The 27,258-nt window shown below is 37.4% G+C and overlaps 2 protein-coding genes across 2 annotated transcripts; both read right to left on the bottom strand.

The window, feature by feature from the left end:
• Positions 1–1,211: 1,211 nt before the first annotated feature.
• On the bottom strand, positions 1,212–4,050 carry LOC103427585 (zinc transporter 11). Its single transcript, XM_029100081.2, has 4 exons — positions 3,303–4,050; positions 2,723–2,763; positions 1,747–2,584; positions 1,212–1,537 (listed from the first exon to the last, which is right to left on the bottom strand). Exons 1-3 carry the CDS (start codon positions 3,781–3,783, stop codon positions 2,069–2,071), a joined length of 1,038 nt encoding a protein of 345 aa, XP_028955914.2. The 5' UTR covers positions 3,784–4,050; the 3' UTR covers positions 1,212–1,537; positions 1,747–2,068.
• Positions 4,051–19,928: 15,878 nt separating this feature from the next.
• LOC103407919 (mitochondrial import inner membrane translocase subunit TIM50) lies at positions 19,929–25,541 on the bottom strand. Its single transcript, XM_008346794.4, has 10 exons — positions 25,116–25,541; positions 24,634–24,725; positions 23,727–23,763; positions 22,598–22,659; positions 22,367–22,480; positions 21,886–21,990; positions 21,700–21,798; positions 21,208–21,364; positions 20,981–21,083; positions 19,929–20,205 (listed from the first exon to the last, which is right to left on the bottom strand). Exons 1-10 carry the CDS (start codon positions 25,390–25,392, stop codon positions 20,160–20,162), a joined length of 1,092 nt encoding a protein of 363 aa, XP_008345016.3. The 5' UTR covers positions 25,393–25,541; the 3' UTR covers positions 19,929–20,159.
• Between the last annotated feature and the right edge of the window lie 1,717 nt (positions 25,542–27,258).

The following is a 27,258-nucleotide window of genomic DNA, read 5'->3' as shown; positions in this document are numbered from 1 at the left end:
GAATCTCTCATTCGGAGCGTCATTTTTTTGAATGGCTAAAGGAGACAGTTTGTACAATACGATGATAGAGTTCTTAACAGCAATACCACCTGCTTGAAATCAGTTAAAACATGTGTTGAAGGAGAAGTTTCGCAACAGTTGGGAGTTTCTCCTTTTCTGAAATTATGTCTTTCCGTTTGTTTACGGTGAAGCTTTTCAAATAGACTGTTTCACTTTGGTGTTAATAATCATGATTTGTGTGATTAGCTGAAGAACAGACTGCATTGATTGTCTGTACTGCATATATATGCCACTTTTTCCATTCTGAATCTGTGCTTTTGTGGGAACCTTTTAAATTACACAGTTTGGTCCCTGAATCTAGTTATGAATCAAGGTGAACGGGATTGTCAATATTTAGCATTATTTTTATTCATTTTTCAAGCGTTATTGAGGATAGAATCAAATAGACATCGAGTACAGGGTGAATGCAGTTAACTACTTAAACGGCAAGCTCCTTGCTTGGCACGATTATATCGTGTCCCAGATCGTGACAACCAATACTACTACTACAATCCCAAACAACACAACCAGAAACTTGTAATGGGGTGTGTCAACGGAGACAGCCATGTGAGCTGTATCGCCCTTTAAAAGCAGATGGTTTATGGATACGTATATGAACACGCCGAATGCCAGACCTATCGAAATGGCAGAGATCCAATCCGCCTTCTACCTTGAGTTGTGCCCAACTCCGATACCAGTTGGACTGGAAATGGAGGCAGAAAACCATATGCCGGGCATGATAAGAAGGGACGGTCCAGAATCATTGAACTGGAGGGTCACTGTCCTGCTTAGTATACACATACGAAACCACAGAAAGTCTTGTTTGAATCAATCAGAAAAGTGCATTAGAGCTGTTCCCAGAAAAATACCACCAGCAAACTGTGAGCCTAGAACCAGAAACCCCTCGTTCCACTTTAAGAAGTAGGACTACATTCCGGCTGCAAATGTCCCCAAAAAAAAAAAAACCGTGCACGAATCTTTACGAATATTAGAGGCTTGGTGCAAAGGCTGCGAATGTCGTTGTTCTTGTTGGTTTCACTTTCAACATCGCCGTGGCTGCCACAGGCGAATGTGGAGAGGGTGAGGAAGAGGAAGAGGAAGAGAGAGAGAGAGAGAGCTTGAGGAAATTGTAGCAAGCCATGTTCTACTGGTGCATGAGAAAAAGTTGAAGGTTTGGATTGTAAGCATAAAATAACATAGCATAGGATCACAGTTATTGACATGCATCAAGAAGTGAATGAACACAATACACCCCCGGCAAACTGCGTGCTAAGAACCAAGAACCCTTGGTTCCATTTAAAGAAGTAGAGCAACGTTCTGGCTCCAAAAGTCCGTACAAACACCAAAACCAAGCACCAAATCTTCACCAATATTAGAGGCTTGGAGGGAAGGGTGTGAACGTTGTCGCTCTTGTTGCTTTCATCGTCGTCTTGCCCACTGTTGGCCCAGGATGAGGCAGAGGAGGAGAGAGAGCTTAAGAAGATTGTAGCAAGCCATTCTGCAGTGGTGCATGAAAAATGATCAGTTCAGTGTGTTATTATACAGCATGTGTTTTGGACAGAATCTTAGGAATGAATCAATACGATCTGAAGATTCTAATCAAAGGATTTTGAGAAGTGAATCTTGTGCGAATCAAACAGAAGAAATGAGTACACAAGACGATGGCATTAGGCTGTAGTTCAATGGCATTAGGATACGCTGCTTTACCTGGAAAGGCCAAGGGACTTGTCAAAAATGGTTAAGGATGTTTACTCCTGCGCCTGAGGTACTGAGCTCGAATCCTCTTCCCCAAATATTGCTTATATATATAAACCCGGAAAGCATCTGTTTATAACTGTATCCATATGCATACAAAATAAAAACATTTGGAGATCATTACAACACTGCTCTCTATCCTGAACTAATAACTTATGATAGCAAAAAACTAAATAAAACCAAAATCACATCTACCAACCCCTTGCCTTGCTACTAACAAATCTATACTTCCGAACGCTTTCTTCCACAAACAAATCGTGCACGAACAATGACTTCAAGTGTCCCAAATCATCACAACAGCTATTACCCCAATACCCAACAAAACTGCCAGAAACTTGTACTGGGGTTTGTCGACTGAAACTGCTCTGTCGGGTCTATAGCCCTTCGCCAATAAATGGTTTATTGCTACGTATATGAACACTCCACATGCTAGACCCATTGAAATCGCGAATATCCAATCAGCCACAGCTCCTTGGGTCGTCGCATCTATTAGGATTCCGATTGCCACACCAATAGGGCTTGAAATAGCAAATGCAAAAGCGTAGGCAGCGCATGATAAGAAGGGACGGTTAGGCATCATTCGAAGGAGAGCAATGCCCATGGCAATGGCCGCAAATACCTTGTGAAGAGAAATTGTCCATAAGGCTTTCCAAGCATCGGCTTTGGTCTCAGCGACTCCAATTGCAATGCCCTCAAACACAGAGTGGAAACACAAGGCTACTATCAACAAGATGCTGTCCCCAAGTGAAGTAGCGCTTGCAACCACTGCATTTGCAAAGTGGTTATGGCTCTGCCGGGTCAACCAAAAACAAGTTTCGAGTTAGTCGCAGAACCGCCACCAAGTAATCCCCCAATGGGGCAATGCGTATGGAAATCCTGATACGATTACCACCAGAAGATATATGAAATTAGCAAGTATATATCTTACCTGAGTGCCATATTGACCACCCTTTCCCTGCTCAATATTACCTGTAGTGAAAAATAAACCATCACTTGACTGTCTTAGTTTTACAGTCAATATTACCTGCCTAGTTTTGCTTCATAAATTATTGTCGCAATCACAAATCTCAGCAAAAACACACATACAGTTCGTTTAGTGGCACCCCCGTCTCCAGTTTGTTAAGTTTGAGGAGGTCGGAGTTCAAATGTCATAGACTACATTTGTTACTAAAAAACAAAAATCCAACATCAAACGGTTGTTTATTCAAGGACTGATTTTCAACACACTTTTAGTCCCTTTATAATTTTATATTTCTGGTCATCGAACTGAATAATTCAAACGAAAACAGGCAGAAGGTGATTTTCACATTTTTTTAGCTACTCGCACACCCTATATTTCTCTATACTTGTAGCCATCGGATTTCAAAGAATCAAACAAAATCAACGGAAATGATTAAAGAGGGTGTGTGAAAGGCTGAAAAGTGTGCGTGTTTATCATTTCCCGTTCAAGAAATTTCACACACTGAGCAAGCAAAGAGAAGAAAATATAAAATACCAAAAGCACTTACCCTGAACCTGAAGATCAGCAGCCGACACACCACTCTTATTCTTGAGGAACACATAGGAAATGACACAATCAGCAAGCATTGTAAGCAAGAATCCCCCACAAGCCAACATAAATGCAAAAGGGTATTCTTTTTCGGTCAAGTCCTTGAAAGTCTCATTGGAATCACTCAGAAAGTGCATCATCGCCGTACCAAAAAACACACCTCCAGCAAACTGCGTACCCAAAACCAAGAACCCTTCATTCCACTTGAAAAAATAAGGCGAAACTCCGGGTACGAACGTCCCAAAAAATATTATGATGAGGCAACAAATCTTGACTAGTATTAGACGCCTCGAACGGAGGTCATGCGGGGTTTTGCTGTCGTTGGTGGCGGGTTCAGTTTCGTCGTCGTCGTCGTGGCCGCTGTGGGCTAAGGCGGGGATGGTGAGGCAAAGGAGGAGGAGAGAACAGAAGAGGAGTAAGCGAGGGAGAGGTGGAGCCATCGTTGTTGACTTGCGGGTTTGGAGAGGAGGGAGAGAGGGGGATTGGGCTTAATGGATTTACATGTGGGTGTGGTTATAAATGGTGGGGGTTGAAATCTGAAGGTTTGGTTGTAGTACAAATTTTTGGGTGAAAAAAAAAAAAGTGTTGTACGAAGAAGATGAAAGTGGTAAATATGGGAAGAGGGGTTTGTACTACAATCCATACAATACGTTGTTGTATGATAACGACTCAAACAGTTGTTATTTCTTGAGAATTTTTTGTGACATAGGATTTGAGAAATGGGTGGTGGATTTTGGTTTTCAAACGTCTATCCACAACTTGACTTGGAGTCAACGTAAGCAATCGCTTTCTGTTTCTTGTGTGGGGTTGGAGAGTTTCATGAATTACTTATTTTTATTTATTTTTTTGGTTTTGTTGGGGAAGATTCCATGAACCTTATTTTGTAAAACAAAAATGCTACTTTAACCATCAAATTATATCATTATTTGTATCATCTCTAATAGAAAGAAGATTCATATGCGTTGGTGAACTCTACCTCGATTAGAAAGAGAGTACAACTGATGGTATTACCAGGTGGTTAGTATAGCATTACTTTTTATAAAATGACAAATATCTTGTCACACACACATAGAAATTCACAAGAGCATCAAACAAAAAAAAATCACAAGAACCAGTCTTGTTTTCTATAATTCGATGGAACATTTCTTACCACTTCTATAAGAATATTATCATAAGGTAACATCTTTTATTGAAAGCGTCATTTTTTTCAAGTTCTTTAGAAAGTGATGTAAGTTTTGTCTTTATGAGCGTTATTTTTTTGTTGCTTGGATGTTATGTAGTTAGGTTTGTATTGTTTTTATATTGCATTTGTTATTATGAATTTGTATTCCTTATCAATGATGTTCACTTTTTTTTTTTAATTAATCAAATGTTTTTTACCTTCGAGAAAACTGGTTGACAAACCCAATCTCCTTTATTTTTATTTTTTACGTACAATGATATATATTATTTATTCAAAAAAGTGGAGTATAAATTGCAATCTACTATATTAAAACATAATATCTACCATAGTTACAAATTACGATGAATATCACAGCTTACACCTATAAGCTATGGGATGATCCACAAGAAATATGACAGGATTTGAACCTATGGCCTGGCTCAAGCCACACCGACAATGTTTATAATATTTTCTTTTTTCAATTTAATAATGGTTTATTTTTCTAAGAATGTAGACACACACCCGACTTTTCCTAGGGTCGGGACACAACACACAATTTCTATAATTTTTCAGTCATTTTTGTCCGAACATGTGCCCCTTATCTATGATTTTCATATGTTTAATCATTGTTGAATACACACTTGGTTGTTTGACGTTTAATATACGTATCACTAATAACGTTAAGATGGCAATTGAAAAGTATGCATCATGTCAATGTCCAAAAAACTGATGGAGTACCAATTGGACGTTGGCTCAACGGCACAACTGTGAAAATGCATTGCTTGACGGCAAAGCTAATTCCTTGTGTGGAATTCTTCAAGGAACAAATCGACAAGAACAAAGTCTACCATTAACTATGGTTCCATGTATTTGTTTTTAAGAATAAACGCGTTTTTAGTTTTGGTTTCTGTATAAATAGTCTGAACTAATGGATACAAAAAACTGACCTTGTGTTTCTATGCTTAGTTTCATGCCCTGAATTCACTTATGTTGTTCGTTTGGCATGATTCTGTTGTATGATCATAGTTTCGTAAATGGCCACCACTTGACCTTTGTAGTAGACGAGGATCCGATTGTTGGATCATTATGAAAATATAGTATGTTGTTTATATGTATTATGAGAGGACCTTAGAAATTTACAGGTCATAAATCCGATGTATGTATCTTCCGGATTGAATAATCTTAGATTAATAACCTTTGTAGTATACGAGGATCTGACCGTTGGATCATTATGAAATTATAGTATGTTGCTATACGCATTATATGAGGACCTTAGAAATTTACATAACGGAAATCTAACGTTCCAATCCTCCGAATTAGATTACTAGGGTTGTTGACCATACCGTTAACCCCGTTGACTAAGGATTGACTTCTGGTCAAAATGTTCTGAATCGTTCTTAAATACTGAAATGAACCTTACTAGATATCTCATAGAGCCTAGTGGGTCTACCTTGGCCAGCGAGCCATCCTAAGGGATGTATGCTTCGGTTTGCATGTGATTGGCACCTTACTGAAATTTATGTGATTATTGAACTTCTAGATGATATAATGATATGTGTGATTGCTAGTATGAAAGACGAGCATGAAACCATATTAGAAGTATTATGTAGAACTTATATGTTTGTATGACAATATATTTGGTTAGTCACGTGGGATTGATAGTGTATTTACTCACATGTAAATCATAGGTGTTGAGTTGAAGTAGGAGGTGTGATGTGTGATGATGTGACTGCACCATGTAGCAATGTGGTACATGGATGGTCCTTCTTGGTATATTCGTGACGAGGGACTATACATTCTTTAAGGGTGATCATGCTTGGTATATCTGCGATGAGTGATCACTACCTACGCTGTTAGACTATTCTATACCTATGGTTCTGCTTCCACTGGCAAAGCTACAGAGGAGCAAGGAGGGCTTGCCACCCCTATCCTCACCGGAAATCAAGCCTATGAGTCGTGGTTTCTACCCCTCTGGTCATGTCAGAAGTGATAGTTACTCAGCCTGCTCTCTGGTTTTCTGCTGCTACAACAGAGTGTGTTAATTTTTTATTTTTTTTAAATCCTTAAGCAAAATGACGCTGTTTCATTTTGTGATCTAAAAAAAGTAAGTGGGATGACGTGTGAGCCTTTAGCCTGTTACCTTTTCACCTCGTTCCCCTATTTCCAGAACAAATCAAAGCACATAACGCTCAGAGGTTCATTCTTTTCTAATTCAATTAGTTTTTGCACAAATGGGTTTTCTGGGTATTTGAATTTTGTGTTTCATGAGCAATTTCGGGTTGAAAGATTTGATATTTTTTTTTCATTTGGGATTCCCAATTGCATAATTGATCAGTTAATATTGAAACTCTAGGCGTCTGATGTTTCGTCGTCAAACAACGAAATTAGGAGTGGGTCACCAGCAGAGTTTGATAGTCTTCCTCCACCTATCTCCAGGTGTTTGATAATCTTCCTCCATCTATCTCTCATACTGCTTTTTGCTAAACTTTATACACATTCCACGTGTTTGATTTAATGCCTCAAAGAATTATCTGACGAATCAATTTCCAGGGGCAATGTGAATCAAAATGGGAATGAACATGGTGGTAATTATGAGTATACCGTTGTTGATGTTGAGGTAGTGAATGAGGAAAGTGAGGGTAATAGAGATGAAGGGGAGGTAGCAAAATGTTCAATACAAAGGTATTGAACTTGGTCTAGGGGATTTCGTTTTCTACAGTGTTATCTTGCCATTATTTCGGGACTCGAGTGCGCTCTTATTTTGTGGTCAGTGTAACATCGAGCTTTGCCAGCTCTACCCATATCTATCATCTTGGGTGTCGTTTTTTGCTTCTCAACTCGGTTACTAATGGAGCCTTTTGTTATTGGGATAGTTACAACTTGTTGATATTTTGATAGTCCATTTGTTTTTTGTAAGAGAGAGATTATATTTGAGCGGAAGTTGATATCCGAGCTAATTTTTGTTGCTACTGAATTCTCTATTAAATGGGTTTTGAAATTATAAGTTCATCGATAATGTCTATTGGTTTGTAATGGTGGATCAGAGTATATAAAAAGGATTCGGTAGTCTAAATTTGTGTTGAACGAAATTAATATTGTCCATTATCTAAAAGGATTTAGTTGTCAAAATTTTTTTTCTAACGACCCGTCCCCAAAAATTACAGTTTTTATAATTTTAATATGTAAATTTACGAAAATGCCCTCCGAGGCAAAACGTTGACTTTTGTTGACCACCTTGTCGTGTCATGTAAGATCCATTTTCTTGGCGTATCCTTGTAGTACTCGTCGTTACAAACACGTGAGCGCAAACAAAACGTAATTTGGAGTTATAACGAAGGATTTATTAACAAACGAAGTCGAGGGCAAAATTGTCATTTGACCATAAATCTGGAAGGCTCCAGATTTTGTTGGAGCTGTGAGATAATGCCACGTTTGTGGCTGGGATGGAAAGAAATGAAGAGAAATAAGAAAGATGGACAAATGGGAGAGAAGAGAAATAAAAGAAAGAAGGGGGTGCTGCCTAATCAGGAAGGAGGAAAGGAGATAGTCACCAATGAGGAAAGAAAGAAAGGAGGGAAGGGAGAAAGAATGAGAAGCACCAGATCCCTCGACCCGGCTCCATGTCGCGACTCGGTTCTTGATTACCGTTTCCGTTGATTTTTCCGTCATTTTTCCGGTGATCCAAGGCTTGCCACCACCTGCACTCGACTCCACGACCCTTATTCTTCAAGTTCCACTACAAACCCAATAGTTTTTTGTCTTGGTTTCATGGGGATAGCACCGGTAGCACCGTGGGGAGATCGGCGACACTTCGCCGTTTTTGCAAGTACCACCACCCATTAGTTTTGGGGCGTCGGAGTTCGATTTGAGGACGAATTAGAAAGTACCCATTTATAGGGTTCTAGCGGATCGAGGGTGATTTGAGGTGTTTCCTGACCGAATTGGACTTCGGCCCAGGTATGAAAGTTGTTCCTCTCATTGAGATCTACTTGCTTGTAAATTTGGTAATTTTTAGAGTTAGTCGAAAAATTAGGTTTCCATTCGCCGGAAACCGCCACATGCGGCGGCGCGTGCCTTCCGGCCGCCTCCCCGTGGTGGCGCATGGGGTGAACCCGAGGTCCCTCCTTAGGTTTCTCGACATGCCGAGTCCGAATCCGCCGTCTGTTTTCCCAAATTCGACCATTTTAGTAGAGTTTTACTAAATGGTCTCTATGTGCATTTAGGTGCATCGGTGGAAGTGATCCCGTTCAAGCTAATTCGAGCGGCTATCGGGCAATAAAATATCTGTGAGTGATAGCCTAGCATGCATTGCATATTTTATGAATGGAGCATGATTTATAATATGTTTTACGGATTTTCATACTTATAATTTATTTAGATTGCTTTTACGGAATAATTATGATTTATCGGATTTATATATTACTAAAGGTTATGAATCATTGGATTTTTAGTTATGAAATTCTATGGATTCACGTATATGTTTATTATGGATTTATGATTATGGTTTATCATGGATTTCTGAGATGTGGTTTGAGCTTTTGAGCTCTGATGTTTGATACGAGATTTTGAGATATGTTTTTGGTACTTACCTAGTGGGTTATCATATGGCACATCCGCACACCATGGGTATAGATGTCTATGGCCATAGGACACATTTGATGAGGAGGAGTGAGATATGATATATGACATACCCCCAGCTTCACTGCCGAAAGCAGTGTCAGACAGTTTCACTAGCCACGGCTAGTGTCGGTGTGGATGTATGCTATTTTATATAGCTTCACCTTCGGGTGATGGACAAGTACTGCCTTCGAGCGACTATGATACCCCTAGTTGAGTACATCATCGATGAGATTTACGGATTTGCCTTCGCGCGGCGTTTTCAGCATTATTGAGCATGATTTTACACGTACATGTTTTATAAATGTTTTGTATGGCATGCTAGGGTTTTTCATAAAACCTATATGTAGTATTATATATGTGTTTTCAAAACAGGGGGTTACTATGTTCAGAAATAGAAATGGTTTTCCTATTATTAGTATTATTATAAACTTTCGTCAACTCACCTTTTCTATTTTTGTGCCCCCTCAGGAGTTATGATTGAGGTATATAATCCTGGCGTCAGGACTCTATAGCATAGGTATCCTCGAATCTTCTCGGTATCGATATCATTCCCTTGTTCGTATATTTTCCTGGAGTCTCCTTAACTTTGAGTGATGAACAGGTGTATGCTCTGAACACATTCCTGCTTTGGCATGATCGTTCTAATTACTTATTCTTTACTGGCATGCATGTTTAAAATGGCTTCATCACCCTCGAGTGTCGGCCAGCACATGCCTACCCTGGTATGTAGGGATATCAGGGTTGGGACATGTCATTTTTGGAATCTTTTACCCTTTTAAATTCAGCCCCTTTGATAAGAGCATATTTATGCAACTTTGTTAGCTTATTTCTTTCCATTTACTTAGTTAGTTTCTATTTATTATAGTGATTTAAGATATTTTCGTGCATTTGTAGGTCCAATTGGCAAAGGTGACAAAAAAGGGCAAAATGGAGCAATTTAGAGTAGTTTTGGACTTGGATTGGATAGCATGCATATGGAGCACTTCGGAGGGACGTTTTTTACGTTTAAATAATGCTAGAAATGTGCTACAATCTGGAGGAATTAAGAGTGAGGCTTGGAGATAATGAATCAGAAATTAAAGGGGAACCTTATCCTTAACAAACTTTATCTAATCCTATCATATCCTTATCCAAACTTACCTTATCTTATCCAGTCCTGTTTTATCTCAACCTTATTCTATCTTACCTTATCTCTAGCTGCAAGGGGGATTTCTTATCACATTCAACCACTTCTAATCTGATTTAAGGAGTCCTAAAACACTGCAAACAACTCAATCCTTTTCCACCACAAAGTAGGCCATGCCCTAGCCCTATAAATACAAGTTATTGCCGCAGCTTTCGGGGGGGGGAGTTTTAGAGAGAAAATTGGTGAGAGTGCCACAGGTTTCTGGAGGAGAGAAGGAGATTTTGAGTCGTGCCTGCAAGGAGAAGATGAGCCAATTTTGCCATCTAAAGGAGAAGCCGAATTTGCCATTACTGCAGTGTCTCATAGTTCTTTCTATCCTTATTTGATTTCAATGTTTAATTTAGATTGTTTTTATTTAGTTATGACAAACATGTGGAACTAATTTTGTTTTAGCTAGAAGTGAATTCGAAGCCATGATCATATGTTTTATATAAATTGATTACATCCAGTTATTGTTTCATAATTCGTGAATGCTATTTACTTATCTGTTTTATTGAGAACTTGTTCTTATGTGTTGATTAAGGATGCATACTTAGTTTGCATGCAAGGATTTGATGCTAGAATATAAATGAATTTCACCTAATCGTTATGAACTTATATTTGCAAGTAGTAAAAGTCACTAGTCATGATTGTGTTAAGTAAATTCCTAGCAGGAGTATCATACAGTTCATAGTTATGAATGCCTTATCAATGCTTATGATTTTCACATAACTTAATGATCTTTGATATATATATCTCTATCAAATTGTTCATATAGGGAACTTGATAAGAATAATTTGGTTGCGTCGTTGAGTCCAATTCAATGAATCTAGGAAAATTTGAAAGTTAATTTGTGCTTTTCACTATTAATTTGGGGCATTGTCATTCATGGTTTATAGGAATAATAACTGGAAATCGATTTGTATGCATATGTGTCATGTGTGGAGAAGGACCCTCTAGCTAGTCTTTCACCCCTTAAGTTACCTTAGTTCGTACCACCCTCACTTTGTTTCTGTAACCTACTTAATTTTAGTTTAAAATTCGTCCAAACAAATCCCCCTTTAGTATTTCGTGTCATTTTACTTCAATTTTCGTCCAGAACACCCCTTAGTGCTTGTTTTGTGTTATTTGAGTCAATAGCTTAGTTTTGTTTATTTGAGTCAGTAGCTTAGTTTTGTGTATTTAAGTCTAGTTTTCAGTTTTTGAGTCAAGTTAGTGTAGAATGGCATCCCTCCTAATACCCGGCCTATAACGATCCCTACTTACGCATATTACAATTATCTAAAAGAGGGTTTAATTTGTGTGTTAGTTTTTATCACATCAAATTTTGGTGCCGTTGTCGGGGATTAGCAAAATTGCTAATCTTCCCCTTTGTTTCTGTTCGTGTTTTCTTTTCTTTAGTTTTTTATTTTATTTTGTTTTCTTTTCTTTGTTTTAGGTAGTAGTTTATGACTCGAAGTTCTCAACCTGATTGTGAGCATATATTGGAAATTGACGACGATTTTGAACGAACTTTGAGAAGGAAAGGGAAGCAACCAGAATCCAATCCACCTAGTTCTAGTTCTGAATCCGAATTTGAAGAAGAGGAACAGGAACAAGACATGGCTATAGACAATCTAACAATTAAGGAACTTTCAGCCTCGGGATTGGACAATGTCGTCCCTCTTTGCATTCAATACCCTATAGGAGCTCAAGGCAAGACCGATGAGTTTGAATTGAAGTCCAGTTTGCTGCATCACATTCTCAAATACCATGGGTTGTCCATGGAAGATCCAAACAAGCATTTGAAGGAATTTGAAGTGGTGTGCTCGAGCATGACACCAATCAACGCGGATGGCAATATTTTGAAGATGAAAGCCTTTCCATTCTCTCTTTTGGAAAAGGCTAAGGATTGGCTCTTTAAATTAGCACCTGGAACCGTCACTTCTTGGGAAAGTATGAAGAAAGCATTTTTAGAGCAATTCTTCCCAACGTCAAGAGTCATTCTTTTGAGGAAGAGAATTAGTGGAATCCAACAAGGCCAAGGAGAATCATTTCCAGCGTATTATGATCGTTTCAAGACTTTAGTTGCATCTTGTCCCCAACATCAAAGGAAGGAACAGCTTTTAATTCAATATTTCTATGAAGGACTACTTCCAATTGAGAGACAAATGCTAGATGCCTCGGCAAGTGGTGCTTTGGTTGATAAAACACCAGTTGCTGCAAAGATCTTGATAGCAAATCAAGCCTTAAATGCACAACAATATGAAGGAGTTGAACAAAGAGACCCCCCCCGCGGCAAACTCAAGTTAATGAGGTAAGTGTTATTTCAAAACTTCAATCTCAAATGGCTAATCTTTCTATTCTTCTATCACAGGTTGTTGAAGGATCCAAGGTGCAAGAAACAAGTGCTTGTGGCGTGTACTCTATGCAAGGACACCCCACTGATCAATGTCCTCAATTGGTAGAGAATGGAAGATGGGAAAGTGTCAATGCTATAGGTTATCAAGGCTAAAATCAACCAAGGAATGACCCATTCTCCAATACCTACAATCCGGGCTGAAGAGATCATCCAAATATGAAGTGGAGGGAACCTCAAACTTAACAACAAGGCGGATATAGACAGCCACCTCCTGGGCTCTATCAAAGGCCGTTTGCACTACCACAGCCTCACCCACCATCTGCCCAACCAAATTTAGGTTCGTTAATGGATAATGATAAAATTCTTCAAGTACTAACTTCTTTGACACAGGGCTTACAAAATCAAGCCAATGAGGTGGGCGAATTGAAGAATCAAATAGGGCAGATGGCAGAATTCATGGGACAATTCAGAGAACAAGGCAAGCTTCCTAGTTCAACCATTGTAAATCCAAAGAGAGGTTTTGAAACTACTAAGGCTATTACCTTGAGAAGTCGCAAGGAGATTGGAACTAACCCAAAATCATCCAAACAAAGCCAAATAGAGGACAAAAAGCTGCAGCAAGAAGAAGATGAGGAGGATAGAGTCACGGCAAGGGAAGAACAACCCTTGTTGCAGCCCCCTAAGAATACCACATCAAATTTTGGCACATTTGATTGCATAAACCTGCTAGTAAAAGGCACATTTGGTGGAATAGGGTTAGAAGGACATGAATTTGAACGAATTTTACCTGCATTGGACGGCATAGGGTTCTTAAGCATTTTATCAAAGACTGCTCGAAAATTTCAACACCCATTTGCCGACTCTTATAAAAGGATGTGCTATTTGTGTTCGATGATGAATGTGAGAAGGCATTCAATCACCTCAAGAAGATGCTCACTTTGGCACCTATCATTGTTCCACCAGATTGGAGCCTTCCTTTTGAGCTTATATGCGATGCTTCAGACTATGCATTAGGGGCCGTTTTGGGACAAAGAAATGACAAGCAGCCGCATGTCATCTACTATGCTTCTCGAACCTTGAATGATGCTCAATTGAACTACTCCACCACTGAAAAAGAACTCCTTATTGTTGTGTTTTCTTTAGATAAGTTTCGTTCTTATTTACTTGGAACTAAAGTTATAATCTATTCTGATCATGCAGCTTTGAAATACTTACTCACAAAGAAAGAAGCTAAGCCAAGGCTTATTCGCTGGATGCTTCTCCTCCAAGAGTTTAACGTGGAAATCCGGGACAAGAAAGGAAGCGAGAATGTAGTAGCTGACCGCTTGAGTCGTTTGGTACATGATGAAGATCCATTACCTATCCCAGAGGCATTCCCAGACAAACAGCTGCTGGTCATCAAGGTAAGTGAGCCATGGTATGCTGATATTGTGAATTATTTAGTGTCTAAACAAGTTCCAAATACCCTACACAAGCACCAACATGACAAACTTAAGAAGGATGCACGGTTTTATGTATGGGATGACCCTTATTTGTGGAAATATTGCCCTGATTAAATTCTTCATAGGTATGTGCATTATTCTAAATTCAATTCAATTTTAACTTTCTGTCACACTTATGCGTGTGGGGGTCATTTTGGTACTCAAAGGACAGCACTTAAAGTTTTAGAATGTGGATTTTATTTGCCTACTATATTTAAGGATGCTAGAATTTTTTGCATAACATATGATCATTGTCAAAGAACAGGGAACATAGGTTCAAAAGATCAAATGTCGCAGATCCCTATCTTTTCTGTTGAGATTTTTTATGTTTGGGGCATCAATTTCATGGTTCCTTTTCCTTTATCTCATGGTTTCAATTATATTTTACTTGCGGTTGATTATGTTTCGCAATAGGTGGAAGCAAAAGCCACCCGTACTAATGATTCCAAATTGGTTGCAGATTTTGTCAAAACTAACATATTTGCCATATTTGGAATGCCAGGAGTACTTATAAGTGATGGAGGTTCCCATTTTTGCAATCGAACCATAGAGGCGCTGCTCAAGAAGTGTAATGTCACACATAAGGTTTCGACACCTTATCATCCTTAACAAGTGGGCAAGCCAAAGTTTCTAACCGAGAAATCAAGCAAATCTTGGAGAAGACAGTTGGACCAACTTGAAAGGATTGGAGCTTGCGTTTGAATGATGCATTGTGGGCATATCGTACAGCCTACAAAACACCAATTGGAATGTCTCATTTTCGGCTCATTTATGGGAAACCATGTCATCTTCCAGTTGAGTTGGAGCATCGTGCACATTGGGCAGTCAAGATTTTCAACATGAACATTGATACCGTTGGACTTCATAGGAAGTTGCAATTGAATGAGCTTGAGGAAATTTGGAATGAGGCTTATGAGAACACTCACATTTACAAAGAGAAAACAAAGGTTGCCCATGACAAGATGATTCGAAGTAAAACGTTTTCTGTATGGCAGAAAGTGCTACTTTTCAACTCCCGCCTTCGATTGTTTCCAGGTAAGTTACGTTCTAAATGGATTGGTCATTTTGTTGTTACTAATGTCTTTCCCTATGGTGCAGTCCAAATTCAAAGTTTCAAAGACAGAACACGAATTCAAAGTGAATGGACACCGTTTGAAGCTGTACTATGAGTATTTTGAGGAGCGTGTCATGGAGGATGTACCCCTCCATGCCGTAGGCCCTATTAAAGCTTAAATGGAGGTATCGTCCAGTTGGAAGACGTTAAAGCAAGCGTTTCTTGGGAGGCAACCCATGGGTTCGAATAAAGAGACCTTGGACTCTCCGGCTCCTACAACTAGATTTGCGTTCCTTTACCCTTCTCTTTATATTTTTTTACTTTGCCATGCTTGTCTTGTTTGCTAGTCGTCTTTTGTTGCTTTCTTGTTTAAGTTTTATTTTGAAACATTGAGGACAATATTTGGTTTAAGCATGGGGGGTAAACAGATTGCTTTTCATGAATTTTCTTTGAATTTCATCACCTATCACTGCTAATGTTGTTACTCACTTTTGTTTTTTAGTGTGTGTGTGTGTGTGTGTGTTTTGAAAATTTTCGAAAATTTGAAAAAAAAATCAAAAAATTTTGAGAAAAATACCAAAAGGAGTCGTTTTTGTTTGTTTGTGTCTTAGGGTATCTTCCAACACAATAATGAGGATTTGGTTTTTAATTGCATGACTGTTAAAGAAAGTTACAAACATGGATGGAAGTTTGATATGCTCTTTGGTTAATACTTGGTTGTAGTTGTCATTAACGAATTCACATGTAATCACAAAAGAAAAAAATCAGTTTTTGTAACATGCTTGAAAGAAGGAGCTCAAACTAACACTACAACCCTGAGAGACTTGAGCCTATGCTTTGTTTCGAGAGTTATTAATCCGTGATATTCTTGTTTTCTAAAGTCCTCGCATGATCTCATTATTTCTTTGCTTGCTACTTAGAATGCTTTTTCATCATTTAGTTCCAAATACTAGAACTCATGTCCGTTTCATTCAAATCTTAAAATTGATTGCATAACAAAGAAAAGAAAAAAGTTGTTTAGTTACCACCAGAGCCAAAAAGTCTTATCCCTTGCATATGTATTGTAGGTTTAACCCTTTTGAGCCTTATTTAGCCTATTTTCTTTGTTAGCCTGCATTATCCCTACCTAGCCTAGTATAGGAATATCCATACCCTTGTTCTTAGAGAATAGTGAAGCATGACTTATTGGGAATTCCTTTTGATCTACGATTTGCAGAGAAATAAGTGTGGGGGAAGGATTTGTTCTTTTGAATCTGGTGAAGTAGTGTGTATGTTTTATGTTTCAAAAAAAAAACGGAAAAGAAAGAAAAAAAGAATTCAAAATAAGTGAAAATGAGCTCACAAGTATTGGTTGTTGAAGAAAGGGTCCAAAAGTGTGAATCTGACCCTAAATGTTGTACGAATCTCCCCTTTGTGTTTAAAGTTGGTTTCTGCAATCAAAAAGTTGAACTCTAAGTGTTGATTTCATTATTTTGCTTACTATCACTTTAAGAACCTTTGTTTATCTTTAACTTTTCTTTGTTAGCCAATATCTTAGCCCCATTATAACCCTTAGACTTTTATCTTGATTGTTATGTTATTCAATATGCGGTGTTTCAAATTGGTACGAGCATATGGAATCCTTGGTTCTCGCTTCTAAGTAGTGGCATTCCGTTCATGAGATCATATACATGTTTGTAGTAATAATTCCAATAGGTGCCTTCTTTGATATAACATATGTGAGTGCTAGTCTACATGTTTACATCAATCTTCTCACATATACTTAGTATAAGGAGTGTAGTCAGAAAATCTGTGTGAAAATAGAGAGTATATCCGTTAAGGAATTGAGTGAATTCTCTAAGGCATGTTACTACATTCAAAATGTTGTTTTAATTGATTAAATGCGAGCTAGTGAGTGGTTACTGCGGTTAAGTATAAGCTCGAGGGTAAAGATGGCTAAAATCTATGTGGGTAATGATTTTTAACATGTCTATTTCATTGGAAATCCCTGAGGCAATTGTTGGAAGGTTTAGGTTGTGTTTTTTTTTTTTTTTTTCGTGTGTGTTTTGCTTGGAGACTAACAAAAGCTAAGTGTGGGGAATTTGATAGGAGCATATTTATGCGACTTTGTTAGCTTATTTCTTTCCATTTGCTTAGTTAGTTTCTATTTATTATAGTGATTTAAGCTATTTTCGTGCGTTTGTAGGTCCAATTGGCAAAGGTGACAAAAAATGGCAAAATGGAGCAATTTGGAGCAGTTTTGGACTTGGATTGGATAGCATGCGTATGGAGCACTTTGGATGGACTTTTTGGTGTTTAAATAATGCTAGAAATGTGCTACAATCTGGAAGAATTAAGAGTGAGGCTTGGAGACAAGGAATCGGAAATTAAAGGGAAACCTTATCCTTAACAAACCTTATCTAATCATATCTTATCCTTATCCAAACTTACCTTATCTTATCCAGTCCTGTTTTATCTCAACCTTATCTTATCTTATCTTATCATATCCTTATTCTATCTTACCTTATCTCCAGCTGCAAGGGGGATTCCTTATCACATTCAACCACTTCTAATCTGATTTAAGGAGTCCTAAAACACTGCAAACAACTCAATCCTTTTCCACCACAAAGTAGGTCGTGCCCTAGCCCTATAAATACAAGTTATTGCCGCAGCTTTCAAGGGGGGAGTTTTAGAGAGAAAATTGGTGAGAGTGCCGCAAGTTTCTGGATGAGAGAAAGAGATTTTGAGCCATGCTTGCAAGGAGAAAATGAGCCAATTCTGCCATCTAGAGGAGGAGCCGAATTTTCCATTGCTGGAGTATCTCATAGCTCTTTCTATCCTTATTTGATTTCAATGTTTAATTTAGATTGTTTTTATTTAGTTATGACGAACATGTGGAACTAATTTCATTTTAGCTAGAGGTGAATTCAAAGCCATGATCATATGTTTCATATAAATTGATTACATCCAGTTATTGTTTCATAATTTGTAAATGCGATTTACTTATCTGTTTTATTAAGAACATGTTCTTGTGTGTTGATTAAGGATGCATACTTAGTTTGCATGCAAGGATTTGATGCTAGAATATAAGGGAATTTCACCTAATCGTTATGAACTTATATTTGCAAGTAGTAAAAGTCACTAGTCATGATTGTGTTAAGTAAAATTCCTGGCAGAAGTATCATGCAGTTCATAATTATGAATGCCTTGTCGATGCTTATGATTTTCACATAACTTAATGATCTTTGATATGTATCTCTATCATGTTGTTCATATAGGGAACTTGATAAGAATAATCTGGTTGCGTCACTGAGTCCAATTCAATGAATCTAGGAAAATCTGAAAGTTAATTTGTGCTTTTCACGATTAATTTGGGGCATTGTCATTCATGGTTTATAGGAATAATAACTGGAAATCGATTTGTATGTATATGTGTCATGTGTGGAGAATGACCCTCTAGCTAGCCTTTCACCCCTTAAGTTACCTTAGTTTCGTACCACCCTCACTTTGTTTCTGCAACCTACTTAGTTTTAGTTTAAAATTCGTCCAAACAAATCCCCCTTTAGTATCCCCCTTTAGTATTTCGTGTCAATTTACTTCAATTTTCGTCCAGAACACCCCTTAGTGCTTGTTTTGTGTTATTTGAGTCAGTCTAGCTTAGTTTTGTGTATTTGAGTCTAGTTTTCAGTTTTTGAGTCAAGTTAGTGTAGATTAGCATCCATCCCTAGAACGATCCCTACTTACGCATACTACAATTATCTAAAAGAGGGTTTAATTTGTGTGTCAGTTTTTACCACATCACCTTTCCCCATATAATTCATGGCTTCGCCACTATCTGCTTGGTATATCCATGATGAGGAACCATGCGCATTATAAGGTGGTCATGCTTAATATATCCGTAATGAGTGATCACTACCTAGTATTATAGATTACAGTCATGCGTGGTATATCCACGATGGGGGACCACACATATTTTATGGGTGATCATGCTTGATATATCCGCGATGAAGGACTATACGCATTCTAGGGGTGATCATGTTTGGTATATCCGTGATGAGGGACTATACGCATTATAGGGGTGATCATGCTTGGTATATCCGCGATAGGTGATCACTACCTAGTATTATAGATTACTATTCTGCTCGGTATATCCACGATGGCTGACCATATGTATTTTAAGGGTGGTCATACTTGGTATGTCTGCAATAAGTAGTCACTGCCTACACTATTAAACTATGTATATGGTTCTGCTTGGTATATCTACAATGAGGGACCATACACATCCTATGAGTGATCATGCTTGGTATATCTGTGATGGGTGATCACCACCTAGTACTATAGGATATGATCTTACTTGGTTAATCCGGATTAGGGGACCATACACATTCTAGGGGTGACTACTTGTTTAATCTGCATTGGGGGCCACTACCTACTTGGTTACATGGTGCTCATGAGTGATCTTGCTTGGTTAATCGGCATTGGGGGCCAATCCATTTGATGCATGCCTATGATTTTGCTTGGTAATTCTGCAATGGACGAGTATGTTGAGTTAGTCTAAAACCCTAGATTAGTGTGAACATAAATTGTTAGTTATTGGGGAATGGGAAGCGGCGAGGATGAAACCCGCACCAGAGTTGCATAAGCATAACTGATTTCCGTCACTACAACAAAGTCCCATCTGGCACAACGTATAAGCTTGAGTGACTAAATTGAGCAGATGCTGGAAACGACGAAAATAGACGAGTTGCAAATCCTTTGTTCCCAGGGCATTACAAAATATCAATTGCTGTGAGCCAAAATTCTGCTGTCCATAGAAATTTTACGCCAAAATATCATTTCTCCGGAACTTTGTAATGTCAAATACATGCCGCAAAAGAATTATGATCGATTCAAAATTTCATTTCTCCGGAACTTTCTCGATAGCTACTTTAACACTGACTCGAAAATCCGTTAGCCGGTTGTACTTGAAAACATCACCTAGTCTTTACAATACTCTTGACTCGGCCTCCTGATCTCAACGTCGCCAAAATCGACCCTGCTGCTTCGATTCTTGCATTCGCCTGCAATGTCATAGATTGAGACAGATTCTCACATCACACAATAGTAAAATCAGTAGTATAAGAATTAGGGTGAATTGCCAATTTAGTTCCTAAATTATCACTTCAGTAAAAATTATTAGGTCCTTAAAACTGTTTTTTCAGAAAAATTAGTCCTTGGATTATAAAAATCTGCCAATTACATGCCTAATATTATATTCGAAGCTACTATATTCAATTTTCCATCAATTTAAGTCACGTTACTTGCATGTGATACACATTAGAGGGTAGATTGGTAGTTTTTCGTAAAGAAATAGTGTATGGAGTTAACTTTGGAGGGTAAATTGGTAGTTTTAAATAAGAAATAGTGTAAGTTAACTTTGGAGGGTAAATTAGATGTTAGATTCGCAACCTATATGAAATGAGAAGGGCTTATAGGCGAAAAAATGACGGTATTTCACTCTAAAGTGTGTCAAGTGACTTGAGTTGAAGAAAAATTGGATAAAATGGCTTTGAATATATTAGTAGGGATGAAATTAGCAATTTTTAATGAATTTAAGGACTTATTTTACCGAAAAATAAATTCAGGGACCTAATTTTCACTGAGGCAATAGTTCAGTGACTAAATCGGCACTTCACCCTAATATTGAGGATGCTAGGATTTCTAAGTACAAATAGGAGAGGATTAACAACAGCTATTGTGTTAGTGACTTGTTAATGTAGCATTAAGTGAATAAACATGAAAATGACACAGTTGACCTTTTTATTCACAAAATTAAATACAAACACTAAGACTTACTTTTGATGCTCTTTGGATCGCCTAATGAACTCTGCAGGAATATCACGCCCTTCATACGATGCTAGTACTTGCCTAATATCTGCTGGAGGATTGCGGGCAACAACTGCACATAAACCAAGCACAATGAGGCGGTAACACATTTCTCACAAGCTTCAGGAGTTGATTTAACATAGAAATAATGTGAAGTCCACTGGTGCTACAAGAAATGAAAATCACAGATGACTTACATTCAAGAAATGGTATGAAATCCACAAGAGCTGTGTCATCCAACTCATTCTTATATGGCTTTATTACGGCACCATTTTCAGGCTGAAGACTATTTTCTCGTGCGTGTGCACTCAGATAGATGATCTTTTTTGGATCTCTGTTAAGTTTTGAAAGGTCCTGCCAAGAGGAACTACATCTCATATCTTTACTAATCACATATGTCAAAATCAGATATAGAATATGAATTAACCAAGTAAGAGAGGAAACTGGTTTCAAATGAATGCACATTGGAGTTCATCAATTATTTCATGGTTTGACATGGCACACAAGTAAGCTTATTGGTTGCAGGAGACAGTTAATAGCAATTTTCTTAGAGAGATACTGCATTGGCAAATGCTAGAGCCACAAAACATACAAAATAAATACCATGTTCAAAGCTGTAAATCAACAAAAAGGTACAGAAAAGATGAAATTGAACATCATGTAATGAAACAAGTGCCCAACAAACTTACCCTATAATGTTTTCCATTCTGATACCTAGTGGCAGCCTTTCCCAGCCTATATCGTACACAATGCTTGGTGTCCAGTCTCTCCATTACAGGATCTACATACTACATTTACCAAAAAAACAGTACAACTGTCAGTAATTTCCAAGAGAACAAAAAGTAACGACAACGTACAAGTGAAATACTGAATACCATATTTGAATAGTCTGAATACACGATGATTTCATAAAACTGAGCAAGATGTTCCAAAAAAGCATCAACTCCAGGTCTTTTGATAGTCTGCCAGCCCTTTTCTCGCTTTATATGCCAAAAAGAAACATGAGTGTCATTAACCAAAACAAAACAATAAAATAAAAATAAAAAAACCCTTCATGGCTCTGAAGTCTGAACTGTAATGCAGAACACTTTAAGAAGACATGAACAAATATGGAAAAAAATCGTTCTTAGAAATCATGAGATCGCATAAACATGAACATAAGACTACCAAACTGCAATGCAGAACACTTTACAAAGACATGAACAAATGTGGAAAAAATTCATTGCTTAGAAATCATGAGATGCATAAACATGTACATAAGACTACCAAATAAATCTTCTAAGAACATGCCAAATCTTGCCAGCATAAGAGTGCAATGTCTTATGTTGGAGATAAAAATGCCTCAACCAGCCTTACCGTCCAATAAGAGTATAGTAATGTCTCCTGGAGATCCAGAACAAGGGTAAAAACATGTTTCTCCATGGGATGCAAATCTGGAAGAAGCTTCTCCGCATATGGTTCAGTATATCCCTATATGAGAGTACGAAACATTTGAGTCAAACAACCATAAGCTCTTTAGACAAGAGTTACAATCAAAATCACAACGCGGAAGCAGAGAAAAAAGGTTAAAAGAAAATAAAAACATACTCGAATTTGTTCTTCAATCGTCCTCCTTGCATCAATGTAAGCTTCAACTGCTTTAGCAGGAACTGAAATATAAAACAAAAAACAATCATCATACTGTGAGCAACAATATGAGAATTAATTTGTCTGCTTCTTAACGTCAGGCTCATCCCATGAGAAGTTAAACCAAATGAGCTCTGTCAAACTTTATAGCGTGGAGTAGGCACTAAAGAATGTGTACAATCAATATACTTTTTTGAAAATATATCATCAAAATATATAAAGACATTATGCTTCGGTAAACAATTCACTACTCTGTGATAAAGAGTTGGATCAAAGGATTAATGACTAGTTCTATCATTCATTTTCTAATGTTGGTCATAATGAAATAGGTAACTATATGCTCAAGAGATAACATATGTATACTACAATACAAAAGTAAAAGAAAAAGAGGTTGCAGTTAACTCAATGCATCATCTACATAACAGGACCCAAAATAAAGAAAATTAACAAAAGTCTGTTGTACTTTTATGAGCAAACGGAAATGAATTATAACAAAGTACCAAATATCAACGTCGTAGGTGAAAGCTAAAACAAACAATCTCAAACTAACACAAGAGATTTACGTGGTTCGGCGTAAAGCCTACTCCACGGACGAAGCACGGCAAGGAATTTCACTAAACAAACGGAGATTACAAAAGAATGTTTAAACTCTCACAACCCAAATCCCACAAATTACAAACCCTAAACCAAACAAGTAGAGAACTCAAACAAACGGAGAAGATTCTCCTAAATTGCTCTCAAACTCACAAACTCACAAATTGACTCTCACCAAATTGCCACACAAATGAGCCACTCCAAACACACTAACCCTAAGGTCCTATTTATAGTGCATTGGACTTAGGTTACAGTAAGAATCCTAATAGGAAGTAAATCCAAATCCTAATCAAATAGGTAATTAACAAAATCTCTCCACCAAGGAAACCAACTAAGAAGTCAAAATCCAAACTCAAATAGGACACCAAAACCAAATAGGTAACACAAACCTAATTTATTGCATCATCCTAATTTTGAGCCAAAAACCCAACAAAGTCAACATTGATAGAAAAAAATACTGGAAAAGGTTCTCAGACTGCATAGTTAAGGACCTCACCTGTAATTGTAGAAGAGTATACCCGACTTTTAAATTTCTGCAGAAGAAATAGATCGCTAAATGTTAGTCTATTGAAGACTCATCAAATTGTGGAGGTAATAATGATAATATAATGTATAATAAAAAGCACGGCCCAACAACCTATACAACGCAAGCTAAATGCAACCTACTACTTATCTGTCTTCTGTAGCAGACAGATTAGAACACATAAACTAACAACTGTTAAAAGATTTAGTAATAAGCAACCCAGTTCATGCAAACTACAGCATAGAATAGGTGCATATAGAGTTACCAAAACTGGATAGGTGGTTTTGACTCCTTGAAAAACAGTCCTAAATAAAGGCTTGGACCATTTTTTAACAAAATACTTTCCTTCATGGTTCAAGCCCTCCCACTGGACTGACCAAAGTCAGCTCAGATGACCGGGCCAAAAGTAGTTGACCAAACACCAATGCCAGTTGAAAGACATCCCCTGTACAGGTCAAGAATTTTCAAGTCCTATGCGTCTGACAATCACATGATGCACATTAAACCCACTAGAATGGATTCAATATTAAGAAAATGACGGGATATTGCTTCCAAACCATGTCAATCAAATGCTTTAGACTACTTTCACTCTTCTCAGAAACTCATCTAAAACATGTTTTAAATTTATCTAAATTTGCAGGCAATTTTCCATTTTCATATCAAACATGTTTTGAAGTATTAATAATTGTAAAAACTACAACCAAAGTAATCATCTAAAAACTTGTTCCACATCACGATACAAATGAATCCTGACATTCTTTCTCTTCCTCATCTCTTTTTCAGGTTAAGTTACTTGAATAAAATTGTTATTCTGCACTATTAAATCAAGCGGACAGCTAAGTAATTGCGTTCCTAAAACAAAGTTCTATGTCATACTTACTTCAAGAGCAGACGCATCATCTGCCACCTTGTTAGTTGAAGGTGCTGCTCGGAGAGCCTTGGTCTTTTCGTCAATTTCATCCAAAGAGTATGCTGCAAAATGAATGCAAATCCAAGATTCACTCTATCTTTCACCAAGAAACATAAGACCCACCACATTAACCCAATATTACAAACACAGAGAATACCTGTTTAGCAGAAACCCACATCAAATTTCTCTTCCACAAACCAAAAAGTAAAAGAAAAAAAAAGAGAAACCCAAATATCACGACCAAATCAAATCCCAAATCTTGCAATTCAACATTGTTCAATCAATTCGCCGATATATACAAATTCCTTATCACGAAATAATCTAAAACACCGAAAACCAAGCCTTTCTTAATCTTTGCAGCCAAAATCCACATCAAGTTTCACTTCAAAACCCTTAAAAAACAGCAAGCAGACAAAAATGAACCAACATTTCCAGACCAGCATAGCTCATACCATACGAGACATAACCAACAGCAGCAGTGGCTCCAGTGATCGCGCCAATGAGGGAGTACTTGAGGAAGTTCCAGGATTTGCTACTTGAAGCGTTCGGAGCCGGAGCGCTTGGTGGTGGCGGTGGAGGCGGAGGTGGAGATGTGGGATCGGAGATTAGGGATTGGGTTCCGATAAGTGGTTCTTTGGGAGGCGTTGAAGGCACATCGGAGCTCAATAGGCGTCCATTGGCCTTTAATAGCCGGGAGATTGAACGGGAACGAAGCAGTATCGAGGACATGGCTAGGGTTTTAGAGAGGTTTTGGTTGTGATCGCTGTGTGGGGGTTTGGGATTGGAGTAGGGTTTTGAGGAGAGAGAGACTGAAAGTGAAAGAGAGAGAAAGAAGGGGCTGTTTGGGTATTGGAATGGAATTTGTTATGAACATTTCCAGGGGTATTTGTACGTCGGTTATCCTGTAGTTGTTTCTAGTTTCGTCAAGAGACTCTCTGTTTGGTTCCCGACTTGTAGGTTTTTTCAATGTGTCCGAAATACGGTCCAATATGTTAAATATAATAATATAAATAATTGAACACTGAAAAAAATTTCCAATTCCACAAAAATGTTAGGACTGAGAGGAAGTAATTTATCTTTAAGAAATGCTAGCAGGACTCGTCTAAAAAACGAGTCTACTAGTAGGGGTGGGCCTAAAAATCGTGGAACTGCTAAACCGAATTGAACTGCGACAAAATAATCTTTAAAATCCCTTGTTGACTAAAGAAAGTCAACTTAGGTTCAAGAACCAGACCGAACCGTTCATATCGGTTTTGATTTTCATATTGGTAGAACCGTTTAGAACCGGACCAAACAGTAAATATAAATAATTAATTAAATTAAATAGTTGAATTGGGTGTTTATCATTTCATATAGTTTATGTTAGCTCAAATTTGTTGAATTTTGGTTTACTTTGTGTGTTTAGGAAGGTTTGGGTTCTCTCTTGTTTTCACAAAAGACTCATTGATCGTATGATTTGGGTCTTTTGGGTTTGCTTGATCTTTGAATGGTTAATGTATTTTTACTTAAAAGCTCGGTACCTAAAAAGATAAACAAGGGGAATGAACAAATAGAGTAGGCATCACACCAAAGGACTACATATTTTTAAGATATTTGCTACAAAACAATAGCATGTTTCAATTTATTAAACTGTAAACCGTATTTTATAAAACGTATTTAAATGCAAGCATGCAAAACAAGAAAGAAACAAAACAAATAAACTTTGAATACCAATTTGATTTGGTATTCAAATGATTTAGTATTCAGAACCTTAAAATGGCAAGAACCGAATCGGAACTAATGTAAACTGAATCATACGATTCTATTAATAAATTTAAGCGGAACTGCACCAAACGAAACCGTTAATATTTCTTGGTTTCGGTTCCAGTTTGAGGATTAAACCACACCGAACCGCACCGTACCGTCCCCATCCTTATCTGCTAGGACTTGCTACCCACATTGACTTCTAGCTTAAATAATGCACAAAAGAATCTGGCATTATCGTAATTAAATTAAAATTTGGTTGCATCGATAACTATTTCTCAAGACGCTACTAATTGTTCTTATGAAACAATTGATTATGAAGAAATAGATGGGCACAAACGTGAAACTTATTTACGATACTGTCTAAACTTCAACTCTTTTACGATACTACCACATCCTCCAAACTTTAACTTTTTCACAATATTGCAACCAAAGTTCAACTTATTTATAATAGTTCTATCACTTTTAACTTATTTACAATATTGTCATGGCCTCTTATTTTTGTTCTTATTATTAACAAAAAAAAATTATCAAGTGTTTTTTTATTAAAAATATGTTGTGGAAAACCATTTTCATGAGAAGTTCCAATTAATAAATAGATAATTCCAAGCCCAAATACATTGAACTCAACATTTTAATTGCCGAATAAATAAAAATCATACTACAAAATTATCAGTCAAAACATCCAACTAGAAAAGAATAAATTGTTCTACAATAATCTTCCCCAACAAAGCATGTGCAACATGTAACTTTAATTGGGACTTATAATAACTAAGTTTTTTTTTTAGTAAAACTAATGAAAAAAGCTTGAAACTTTGAGTTTTAACCAAAATGACAAAAATGTGTTGTAAG

This window comes from Malus domestica, chromosome 03, assembly GCF_042453785.1.
Source record: "Malus domestica chromosome 03, GDT2T_hap1".
In the NCBI taxonomy this organism is placed as follows: domain Eukaryota; kingdom Viridiplantae; phylum Streptophyta; class Magnoliopsida; order Rosales; family Rosaceae; genus Malus; species Malus domestica.
The sequence above is the reverse complement of the archived record's forward strand: the minus strand, read 5'-3'. Positions and strand labels throughout refer to the sequence as shown.